This window comes from Bacillus rossius, chromosome 1 (genome assembly GCF_032445375.1).
Source record: "Bacillus rossius redtenbacheri isolate Brsri chromosome 1, Brsri_v3, whole genome shotgun sequence".
Classification (NCBI taxonomy): domain Eukaryota; kingdom Metazoa; phylum Arthropoda; class Insecta; order Phasmatodea; family Bacillidae; genus Bacillus; species Bacillus rossius.
This window is the reverse complement of record NC_086330.1, coordinates 164,982,496-164,994,685: the sequence shown is the minus strand read 5'-3', so window position 1 is coordinate 164,994,685 and position 12,190 is coordinate 164,982,496. Positions and strand designations below refer to the sequence as shown.

General features: G+C 35.7%; 1 protein-coding gene across 1 annotated transcript in view; it reads left to right on the top strand.

The window, feature by feature from the left end:
- The first annotated feature begins 329 nt into the window (after positions 1–329).
- LOC134538821 (LIM homeobox transcription factor 1-alpha-like) overlaps positions 330–12,190 on the top strand; it is a 189,568-nt gene continuing 177,707 nt past the window's right edge. Inside the window, exons 1-2 of the mRNA XM_063380378.1 lie at positions 330–355; positions 4,824–4,930. Of these exons, the coding sequence (XP_063236448.1) occupies positions 330–355; positions 4,824–4,930 (133 nt within the window). The remainder of the gene's footprint in view (positions 356–4,823; positions 4,931–12,190) is intronic.

Genomic DNA, 12,190 nt, shown 5'->3' with positions numbered 1-12,190 from the left:
TTTGCTAGTGTTCCGAAAATTGTAACGTTATTAGTGACACTAAATTTTAAGATTTAATTTTATACACTCTTGTTTTCTCTCATTGACCATGGTCATTTTGTAATGCAGCTACCATCATTGCATGATTATAATGTTAATAACGTGGAGAGTGGTGAATCCAGAAGCACGTGAAAAAGAAACAGGGGAAGGAATCCAGGTTCAGTAACTAATGATTATTTCTAGTTTTATCGGAAAATGCGATATTATCCAGCAGAAGTTGTAATAAAAAAGTTGGAGGAGGGTTCACTCCCTATATTCCCACTCCTCTCTATGAATCTGCCTATGCTACCATGCATGGCAGAGAGAGGTCCAGCGGGTGAGTTCGTGCATGCATAAAGTGATGTGCCAAGTGATATATAAGCACGTGGTATTCACTGCTAACGCTGCTAAGCGAAGAAATCTGTCTTTGAACACCAAGTTAAATTATATGTCACTAAAAAAGTGAATATCGAATAGTGACTTCAGATCAATTATAATAAAGTGTGTTGAGTTTATACACATGTTTAGAGCATTAGACTTCAATTATTCGCTCAAAATGTATCACAAGGAATATGGCTGGCGATGAGAATTTGTTCTCAAACAAAACATTAGTACTTGTAAACCACTCAGTTATGATTTTAGTTGATTTCTTTACATCGAGAAGTCAAAATAACTACACAACCTTTAATTGGGAGCATAAATCTTCACACTGCATTATTCCTTTGGACTTGATATTTGTAGAGACAAGATTTTATGATAGTATTCATATCTCAATTTGTATTTTTGATTGGGATATTTTTGGTGTTATTGGTTTTATTTTTATGATCGCAATTAATTTTAAGAAGTAGTCATTTTCACCATATAATTTCAAAATGTTACATATGTACTTTTTTTTTTAAACAAATTAGTGACGTTTTGCCATGTTTTACTAGGAACAAAAATTAAATCTGAACATAAGGTGTTTCAAGTATGTACAAGTAACTTAAGGGTAAAATTGAAGCAAGAAAAGGCGCATCATTAATTGTAAAAAAAAAAAAATTGGTCATCATTGTACAACACGGTGAGTTAATACAGTGGAGTAACAGACATGGGAACTATAATGCTCTTCTGCTAAATAGAAAATGACTCTTGACACATAATTTTTTTTTTTCGTTAACTTAATTTAGCAAGAATAAGAATAGTGGATAAATTTGTCTAGTAAACATTAGCTACTTATGAGGAGCGGAAAAGAAGTAATGGAGCAGCAACAGAATGCATCAGTGCCAGGAAACCAGAGTACCACGAAGAAAACGTACCGGACCACTATTATCTTCTATCCCGTTTCTCTCTACAAAAAAAAAAAACTGTACGTCAGAGCGAAATGAGTGTAAGTAAGTCACAACTAGGCAATTTTACAGGATAGTAAAAAAAAATGCTCTTTTAATGATGTGTTTTCCATCAACCTCTATATGCATGTGGTCGGGAAGAAAAAAACTTATGATAATTTTCTTCCGAATGGAGGACATTTTACAACAGACACCGGTAAATATCATTCATTGTAACTCAATCTTTGTCTAGCTCAACTAAGGCTTTGGGCTTAACGCTCTAATAGCTCTCGGTAAGTTAGCTATGTTAGGGGTTGATGGAAAACGAAAATATAAGAAAATAAGAAAAAACAAACTGTCACATATGGACTTATGCTCATTTGGCTATAAGCTCTAATGAAACTCCGATTACCTTAACTTTATTTTGCATAAAAATTGTTTCGTTGATGATCATCAACAAGAATGTTGATTTGTTATTGATAGTTTGAATTTTTTGGTGTGTAATATCTTGGCTCTGTATACGGAATTTGGTGGGAGTAATTTCGTGAATTCGACGGAAATGTGTAACAGGAAGTGGCAAGTAGCGGACGCCATTAAATTTTTACAGTGCAGCCTGCAGTTGGCGCTTGTGCTGCAGCGTGTCAGCGAGTGCAGACTTTTCCATGGCGTTTGAAAGAGAGAGAGAGAGAGAGAGAGAGAGAGAGAGAGAGAGAGAGAGAGAGAGAAGATACAGCTGTTTACTGTTCATTCTGCTAACTGTAAAGCTGCATACACACCACGCTACGTTTCGTGTTAACACGTTATGTCAGAAAGCTGACCTTTCGTGTTAACATGTCATGTCAAATCCCAGCAGTGTTCACATTGTTCTGGTGTTTCCTAGTGTTTTAAGATAGTGTGTGGTGGATACTTGTCAGGGTGCATCGTTTTGTGAAATAGTTGAAATGGCTGAAAGTATTGTACTTCTAGACGAACTTGACGAAGAAGAAGAATGTGCTGAAGCTTGTCATGTTAGCTCTTCACAGGGAAAAGGAATGGGTACATCCCATAAATGTACGCAGTGAAAGAATGGGTGATTTTCATCACCTAATACCACAACTTCTGGAATGTGGGGAGAGATTTTTAATGTACATCCGAATGGCGAAACGAATTTTTTGGCTTACTCAATATACTGCACCGAAATTGAGAAAATGTGGTAGGTACTCAATTAAGAAGTAATGTATCAATTGAAGAACGGCTCGCTGTGTGCTTAAGGTAACAGAAATAAAATAATTAATTTACAACTAATTTATTGAAAATTGTATTATGTTAAAGCACAAAGTGACTCACTTTGTACACTTTCACTTGTTGTGAATGAAATAATTCATGTCCGTCTGAGCCATACCGTATTCTGAACTGTAGTTCTCTGCTCTCGGAAGGTATTGGGGGCAATTTCATGTTCAGAAAGAGACATGATGTCACACAAATTTGACTGTGAGTAAGTATGGTTTGATACAGGAGAAAAATAAGTTTGCGGACTAGTGCTGGGTTTGGAACGTTGTATATTACGCAATTCAGCCTGAAATACATCATTACCAATTTACATTTTTGCTCTAGCCTGTTCCTCACGACTCAACTAATTAACAGCCAAATTCAAACTTAAATACATATCTCTCTCATCATGTGGATAATTTACATGTTTGGTAGTTGCAGGGGACGTGGACATATACTGCCAGCGAAGACGACTATCTTCCATAATTTTGACCATGTTTTGAATTGACGAGTCAATGGAACGCTTTCTGTTTCGGTGTTGATTCTTTAGTGTGGACTTATTATCAGAATTGGATGATGAAGAAGGGGTGGGAGAGGAGAGAGAGTGCTGGTATGAAGAAGACTATGAGAAATGTTTTTCGTTATCTGCGAATTCCCTACTACTTGGTCTTGCGATAAGTTTGGCTCATTAACAGACACTTGTTAACTAATATTTTCATCTTCAATAGTTTCTGTACTGTTGAAAGCTTGCCCGTGGCAGTGGAAAAGTATTCAAAATAGTTTAAATCCACGATGAACCCTTTCTTTAAGCTGACTTGTAAAATGTTCGTGTTACGTGGTTGTGTTGTGAGAAACCAGAACGTGTATGTTTTATTGATAAGTAATTACCGTAATTGCAGTAATGTAATTTTTTAAATAAAGGAAAAAGACTATAAAAATAATTTAGTAATACCTACGCCTACAATAAATTAGTACACATTATTGTGTGAGGTGTAGAGATAAACTAGTGTAACCACAACAACCTGTTAGAATGTGTTGTAGTTAATACTACATTAAAACATACCTTTCTTTCCAATTTTTCTACAAAGCTTCGCCCCTCGCCTGCTGGTTCCCGTAGTCTTTGCTTAAAATGTCGTACAAAATCTTGTAAGCACGCGCTAATTCAATCACTTGTTCCTCCATTGCTAGTCGCATCTGCACATCACGGCTGACTAAAATATAGAAGTCCAGAACTTCGCCTGATGTGTGTTACGACGTGTTATGTCGCACTCAGCATCAGATAACGCAAAAACACGTGTTAACACTGAATATCTGAACATTGTGAGCACACCCATGTATAAGTATTGATGTATTTATCCTGTAACACATATTAATATAAAACGTTAGCATAGTGTGCATGCAGCTTAAATGTTTGCGCTCGGCTTGTCGCCTGCTTCCCGCGGAGCGTTGGAACGGCACTGGCTGGTGTGGCGCATCCTCTTAGCTAATGTAGTAGTGCCCTGATGCGCGCGAAATTAAGGGTCAAGGGCCTTCACCAGCCATTTTGAGCGAGTTGGGGAGGCCGAGGACCTTCACTAGCCACATTGAGCGAGTTGGGGAGGCCAAGTACCTTCACCAATCATTTGAGTGATTTGGCGATGCCGTGGACCTTCACCAGCCATCTTGTACGAGTTGGCGAGACCGAGGACCTTCACCAGCCATCTTGAGCGATATGGAGAGGCCGAGTATCATCAGCCATCTTGAGCGAGTTGACGAGGCCGAGGACCTTCACCAGCAATCTTGAGCGAGTTGGGGAGGCCGAATGCCTTCATCAGCCATCTTGAGTGATTTGGCGAGGTCAAGGACCTTCACCAGCCATTTTGAGCGAGTTGGGGAGGCCGAGGACCTTCACCAGCCATCTTGTTCGAGTTTGGGAGGCCGATTGCCTTCATCAGCCATATTGAGTTAATTGGCGATGCCGAGGACCTTCACCAGCCATCTTAAGCGAGATGGAGAGGCCGAGTACCTTCATCAGCCATCTTGAGCGAGTTGGGGAGGCCGAATGCCTTCATCAGCCATCTTGAGTAATTTGGCATGGCCGAGGACCTTCACCAGCCATCTTGAGCGAGTTGGCGATGCCGAGGACCTTCACGAGCCATCTTGAGCGAGTTGGCGTGGCCGAGAACCTTCACACGCCATCTTAAACGATTTCGGAAAGTCGCGATACCAGCTCCGGCCGCGTAGGGAGTCAGTGTCATCGAAACCTTGTTCCAGGTTCCTGACCGAGTATGTTTACTCCGTGCATCGGAGTCAGCACAGCATCGTCCCCGGGTTCTCACTTTCGCACGAGGACTCCAGGTCACTAGGCATCAAGGAACAAGGCGAGTAAAGGCTTGTTCATTGAGACATTTCGAAAGTGAACTAATTTATGGCTTCCCCGTCGGGCGTAATAGATAGTTTCTTGAGTCTGTGTGCACGAAGGAACACTTTTAAAATACCAGTTTAGTGTGAGATGTGTTATTAGTTGTTAGATGTTGTGTCTCCTCAAGTATTTTCCTTTTACATTATTAAAGCCAGTATGCACGTGCATTGCCATTTGTAAATAAGTACCTATAGAAGAGTAAGACTATACATAATAATTGGGTATATTTATTTCATACCAGTTGTGACGAGTTCGAGTTCGTGTTAGCCTAATCGCCTAGTATATGACCGTACAGATTGTCATCATTTGCTATTCAGAGGTGCTGCTTCAGCTGTTTCAGGGCGCATGCTTAATCATACATTTAGTTTGTGCAGGCTCGTGCTATGCTACAGAGGAGTGAAATACCTACACAGGAACCTGCGAGGAGCCGCTAATTCACGATGTTGTAGATTGCCTGTTCCATTGACTAATTTATTGTTTGAATAAATATTTAATATGTTATGTATCATTTTCACTTCACCAAACTGTCATTTTTAAAATTAATGTTGTGGGTTAGCCACCGACCAATGATTATGACAACATTACTATAAAAGGCTAACCCAAAATGTAGGTTTCTCTGCCGTGCTTTGCTTATTGGCTGGTAAACAGCGGACATTTATGGGGGTAGTATTATAAGTTTATTGTTCCTCTACACTGTCGAAATATTTTGTAGTTTTTACAAGGAAAATCCTCGGAAATTCAGTGGTCCACGATATCACTTGTAAAACTGCAAGTCAGAGCTTTGTGAAATTACAAATGGTACGTAGCTCTGCCTTGAAGTTTGACAAGTCACATCGTTAGCAACTGAATTTCCAAGTGCTATCCTTTTAAAAGTACATACTATTTTTACAGTGTACAATCTTACTTTTTTGCTTATGAATTTTAATAAATTCAAAATTAAAACAAAGTTAATAGCTTGTAAATGATTTTAACATCAATTTAATAAGAACCACACACTATCGCAATTATTTCCTGAGATCACTCATCTTGTGAGTTTCAGTTGCTACAAAGGCGAAGGGTTTACCGACGTTACGATTAACATTGCAGTCGTCACATTCAGGTTAGCAGACTTCAAAAATCCATAAAAAAAATATAGGTTTCATTAAACCCTGAAAAAGTCATTTTACTAGTGTTTCGGAAAAAAACGAATATTTGAGTTTATAATGGTATAACAACTAAAAGAGTTTTAATAACAAAGGCTACATACGGAAGGTTCGTTCAAAGATGTCTAGGTATTACCCGATTTCATGCTTTTAATTAATGCTTGGATTGAAATATAAAATGACTTATGTAAAATCCATTTAATATAAACTTATTTGTTTGATCAATCGACTATAATTTGGTGTAATATTGACTCAGTTTAAATCTCCAACAGAACTTAAAAATTTTGAAGCCAATTAATTTATGAAACTACTCCTGAAGTTCTTGAACCACCTGGCGGGGGGCTCTATTCCAATTTATTTGTGGCATTATGTTGGTTGATTTTGAAAAAACCACTTATGAGCAAAAAAAAAAATCCAAGTGACTAAACAGTACTCCAAACACTAATATAAGTTTTTTTTTATTTTTTCCCCAATTAACTGTACACTGTTAGAAATTTCAGTAAATTTACGGACTTTTCAACGAAAAATTCACCTTAAAGTAAACGAAGAGTTTTTCATAATTTCAGATAACTGAATCTTCGTAGAAACTAGGCCGTACTTCGACACCCGGTTTCTATTTTTAAGATAAACGCAAACGTAGAAGAAATAATAGTGTTTATTCTGGAGTCCTAGAAAATAATTGAATGGTTTGCTAATATACCAAGATTATTTTCGTGGATTCACTTTCATAGTCAATAAACTTAGAAGCCGCAAAATTTACAAAGATAACAGCGAATTTACGAAGATCCATGGCTTATTTGTAACCGGCATTCTTGGTAAATTTAAGATTAAATTTTTTTTACAGTTTATAGTCAACGTTTAGTTTAAATATAACCAGAGTAAGCCTATCATAAAATGATCTATATCCTAATAGTAGATAAAAATGACATATCCACAACTGAGATAAAAAGTAAAACAATTATTAGCTGATATTACAAGTAATCTTATTCGAAATACACATGACTGATTATTTCAGTTATACCTTTTGAAATTGCAGATAACCTTAGACGTTTATAGTTTTGGAAGAAATGGAACATTTTTTAAATGTTTTTGAGCGTAAGTAGATTTGCCAACTAATAGTTGAATAAAACGCTCAAATAAATAGTTTAGTTACATAGGTTTGATTTATTCATTCTGCATATTAAAAAAAACATGCTTTAACGATTTTATCAGCACTGCAGTATGCAGTGTTACGCACCAGTAACACAACAACAAAAACATCTATTTTTACAAACAAATTCTTTGCAAACTCGTTGCTAAAAATTTCACTGAAAAAGATTCACGTTGAGCAGAGTGAAAGCTTTACAGTAGCATACTTGTTTGAAGGTAAATGGTTCTGAGTTCGATTCCGGGGTAAGGCATGAATGTCTGTTTTTTTGAATTGTCAGATTAGGTTAAGTTTTTAAGCGGTCCCTGATTAGTTTAACAATTTAACTGCGACAGCATTAGAAAGACACAAAGAAAACATTTTGAAATACATTTCCATAAAATATATGAAAATGTATGTTGTATTTATGCAAGATACATTTCTGCAGCAATGTTTATGATAAACTTAATGTCACTTTGTTTTCCCCATAGATATGTGTTCGAGAATGCTTATAGCCATTGAAAGTATTTTGGCAATTAGTTTACAAAAAAAAAAAAAAAATGTTAGCGAGTCTTTCAGTAGGCCTACTTGCCAGTGAAGTGTAAACATCTGCCCTCGGTAACGAGAAAATTCATGTGTTCTCATGATGTAAATAAACTAATAATATGTGTTACTAGCGCTATTGCGCTTCATGCTTAGTTTATAAACCCGGCCTTAGAAAAACACATGGACATTCGTGGTGCTGTCCAATGGCGAGTGTGATAAATATTATATTTTTCAAGTAGGTACTTTCTCCGTCCGCTGCTATAATTCGCTGCCTAAATCGTAAACGCTGATTGCCATCACCACGCGTAGAAGTAAGCACGAAGAAAGCACGAAACAAGGAAATTTGAAATTATTAGAAACGGCTCCGATAAAGGTGAAAAAAAAAAAAGAAAAATTTAAAAATACTAAACCCCGGATTTGGACATAATTTTCAAAATTAAATTTTACTAAAATACTACCCATATAGTGAAATTAATTAAACAGTTAATACTATAAAGTTTTCGCACACATTAGATTGTTATAAATTATATCATAAAGTATTTAAGGATAGGTGTACCATTATAAAGTTTCATTTTGTAATATTTATGCGTATTTATGAACATTCATTTATTAATAAACGTAATTAATTTAATTTAATTCTAAGCAAAAATAAAGGATATAGGCCTACCTAGTATGAAATAATCAATCCAATGGATTGAGCTATGTATTTGATAATAGGTATTATATCAATAATATATACAAATAAAATGTATTCATATATATTTGCTTAAAGCACTATTTATATAATATACTAATCTGTTATCAAAACAAAGTACAAATACATTACAGTTATGAGGTTTAAACCACGTCTAATATTATCTTTAGAGCTTTTAAACAGCGCGTTCTACCACTGCGCTATCAGTACAATTAGGATTTAGGAACGAGACTATGTTATGCCAGTTTTATTAAATAATAATAAATTGGGATTAATTTTTTATTATAATTATTTCAGTTTACCAAATATATTCCAGAATAGTTTAATAAGGTTTAATTTAGCGCACCAATACGTTTGGTAAGTACCCCAATGTTTACGAAAGTGACTATGTACGGATTTAAGATGCTGCACGTGGGTCCGCCATCTTTGTGACACATTTCCGTTTATCGACTTCGTTCCATTTTCATGACATTGCTCATACCAAACTCCGTATACCGAGAGCTAAGATGTTTACACATCAAAAATATTAACTGCGTAGTCGATCAGTTTGCGAGTTTCCGTCAGAGCCGTCATGTCATGCCATGTCTTTAATAGACCTGCCTCCTCAGCCCACGCTCTCTTGATTCGCGCGCATGAATTCAGTGCCCCAGTTCCGCTTCTCCCCGGCGGTAATAAAGTTTGTGTTTTCGCGCCCCCGGGGTCGTGCGCGCCGCGCCCCGGTGTAAACACGGCACGCGACCGGGCAAATGAACGACCCCGCGCGCGCGCCCGGGCGAATATATTGCGTCTCGCCCCGCGGACGTGTCGCCGGGGAGTGAGTAGGGGGAAGGAGTGGTAACGGGTGGGAGAGATTGAGGGGGGATAACGCGCGCGCGGGGGAAGAAGTGGGCGGGGCTAGGCTCCACAAGTAGATTCCTCCGCGCACGAACTCCCCTCCTCCATAACCCTTCGTCATTTCTTCTTCCGCGCGCAACGCCCATGCATGGCGCAAGGAAAAAGAACCGGACGAAAAGAGTCCTCCGCGGAAGGATAAAGAGTGGGGGAGAGGAAGGAGGGGAGGGCGACGCCGAACGTACTCGTGCGCCGATTTGTGGCGGAGGGGGGGAAGAAGGCGGGAGGGGACTCCGTACGCACACATGCCGTACGTATATTTCTGCACGGCGCCGGTTTCCTTACGGAAAGACGCTTTTAAAACGGCTGTAACTAGTTTAAGATGATATTTTGGCGGGGATGTTTTCTGAATTTTCCGATACCCGAGGAGCCGTGTGCTTGGAACCGGAAGACCGACCGCTCGAGACATTTCAACCCTGACGTGTTCACCTTCGGCAGCCGAAAATTTCTCATTTAAACTGTCAAAAACTGTGGGTGAGTCACATACCTCGATTTAACTGTTTTCATACATACATATATGAGTGTTCTATGAAAAAAATTACGTAGTTTACTTACATAACTATTCTGTGTAGGCCATAGCTGTAAATATACCCAAAGTCATTTAAATACTTTTCTTCGTAATATCCTAACACTGTATTGTGAAGGTTATTTCGATGAAATATTTATTATCGTTTTTACTCTGCTGAAATATTTTAGAAATTTTAAAAACCCTATTTTGTTCCCCTTACGTGACTTCTAATATATATATATATATATATATATATATATATATATATCTATTTTAAGATTTGATATTGTTACATTGCGTCATTCTGTTCTTACAGATAAAAGTTAAATTCCTACAAGTAATTATTATTACAAAATGCCGAGAATAATTATTTTCAATCAAATATTATATCAAAAATAAAAAAAAAGTTTCGTTTATACGCACAACGATGTCGAGGCTGTGTAAAAATATCGCTAAAATTGGCAATTTTCTTACAACAAAACTCTGTTAAGACTTTTCTCAAAATACATTAACATTAAAGCTTAAGACCCAGGGAAAACAGCTTAAAGAGTTAAATTCCATTAAATTTATAGGTCCAATGAAAAAAAAATTCTTTCAAGAAGGAAATTTTCTAAGTGGGATCTTGTTATGCGCTTCAAAACTTAACTGACCCCTTTCGCCATTAGCGCCTGTTGTTTTGTGAATAGCCTATGCGCAATACAGTGCCGCTTTGCACGTAGCGGCACTGATAAAAGTCAGGCGTATCTGTTGCTTACGAAGTTTTCCGCGTTAGTTAATTGTTCTGAGTAGAACCAATGATAAAATTTCCAACTAGGTAATATCCTGAGCAAATTTTTATAGTTTGTTCGAATTAAATAATAACTTTCATAGTTAAAAGTATCATTATTTAATATTTATTAGTATTTAAGATCCCATTGTTTAGAAAAGAAAACATATATAATTTTTTACTTTAAAATAAATTAACAATAACTAACCTGAAATGTTTACTGTTTTATTCATGTTTAGCTTCTGTTATACACTAAGACATCTATAATTTTTCTTGAAATATTAAAATTTTCATAGGTATGATACAACATTTTTGTGAATTATAATGTACCGTCAAGAAAATACTATTCACTCTTACAAATAATATAAATTGTATATTCGTATGTATAAGATTTTAATACACTATTTTTTTTTTGGTTGCTTTACACACATTCAACCTTGTTATAAATAAGTTTTTCACATAATATACTTCATTTATTCGTACTTATTGCAATTTTATTCCCTTTAACGCAATTTTAAGACATTAATAAAATTACATTCTGGTTTACATTTTAAATTAATCTTGATGTTAGTGTTGTATATTATTTCAATAAATTGAACATCAATAGTTAAACGAATGAAATAATTTAAGATGACTCCAATATGGAGAGAATATTTTTAATTTTTTATGAGGACTAGATTGAAGTCTGCATTGTTAATATCAGTATGGTGTATGGGTTTGGCACGTTAATCAGTGCACAAACGGATCCACTAAACATAAAATACTTACATATAACATTTAATATATTACAAGTAATTGCCTTTTTGTTATAAATTAAAATCAATTGTAAATTAAAAATACTTTATTTAATTAAAATTCTTTAATTAAAGTTCATGATTGTTTTCTAATTTAGCTTGTTTTATAATATCTATACTTTTTTCTATGTAGGTACATTTCTAACTGAATATGTATTTTAGTCTGAGAAAAACTCATGTGATTAATAATACTCATTTATCGGGATTTTACTAGTCTAAATTCAAGACTTGGGCAGTAAGGCGTTTCCTTAAACTTGAACTTTTAATTTGGACAAAAAAAACTTCGTTCTCACAGTTAATAAATTTTATGTTCATTATATTTAACCGTTTTACAGCATTTTTGACAATCTAGACTGGTTATTAATTTCCATAATATCCAAATTTTTTTCTTTTTTAGAATATTTAATTATTAGGTCAATAAGTAAGCCATGTAAACATGTTACGATATCAAGCCAAGTATATTTTGAAAATGTGCTTGGTTTACGAGTATTAACACTTTGCATTCGATATAAATTTAAACAATATTGTAATATCTTTTTATATAAATGCGCAAGCCTGGTTTACGATAAGATATAATAAATTATCATTTAATATGCTTAGAGAAACTAAGAATTTATTTGATATAATAGTTGTTACAAATATACAATATGAAACTAGTTTGTTTTTGTTTTTCATCAGTTCAGAAATGTTTTTTGAAATGTTATCCTAACATGGGGAAACAATAATCACGCTGTATTTAAGAATTTGCATTT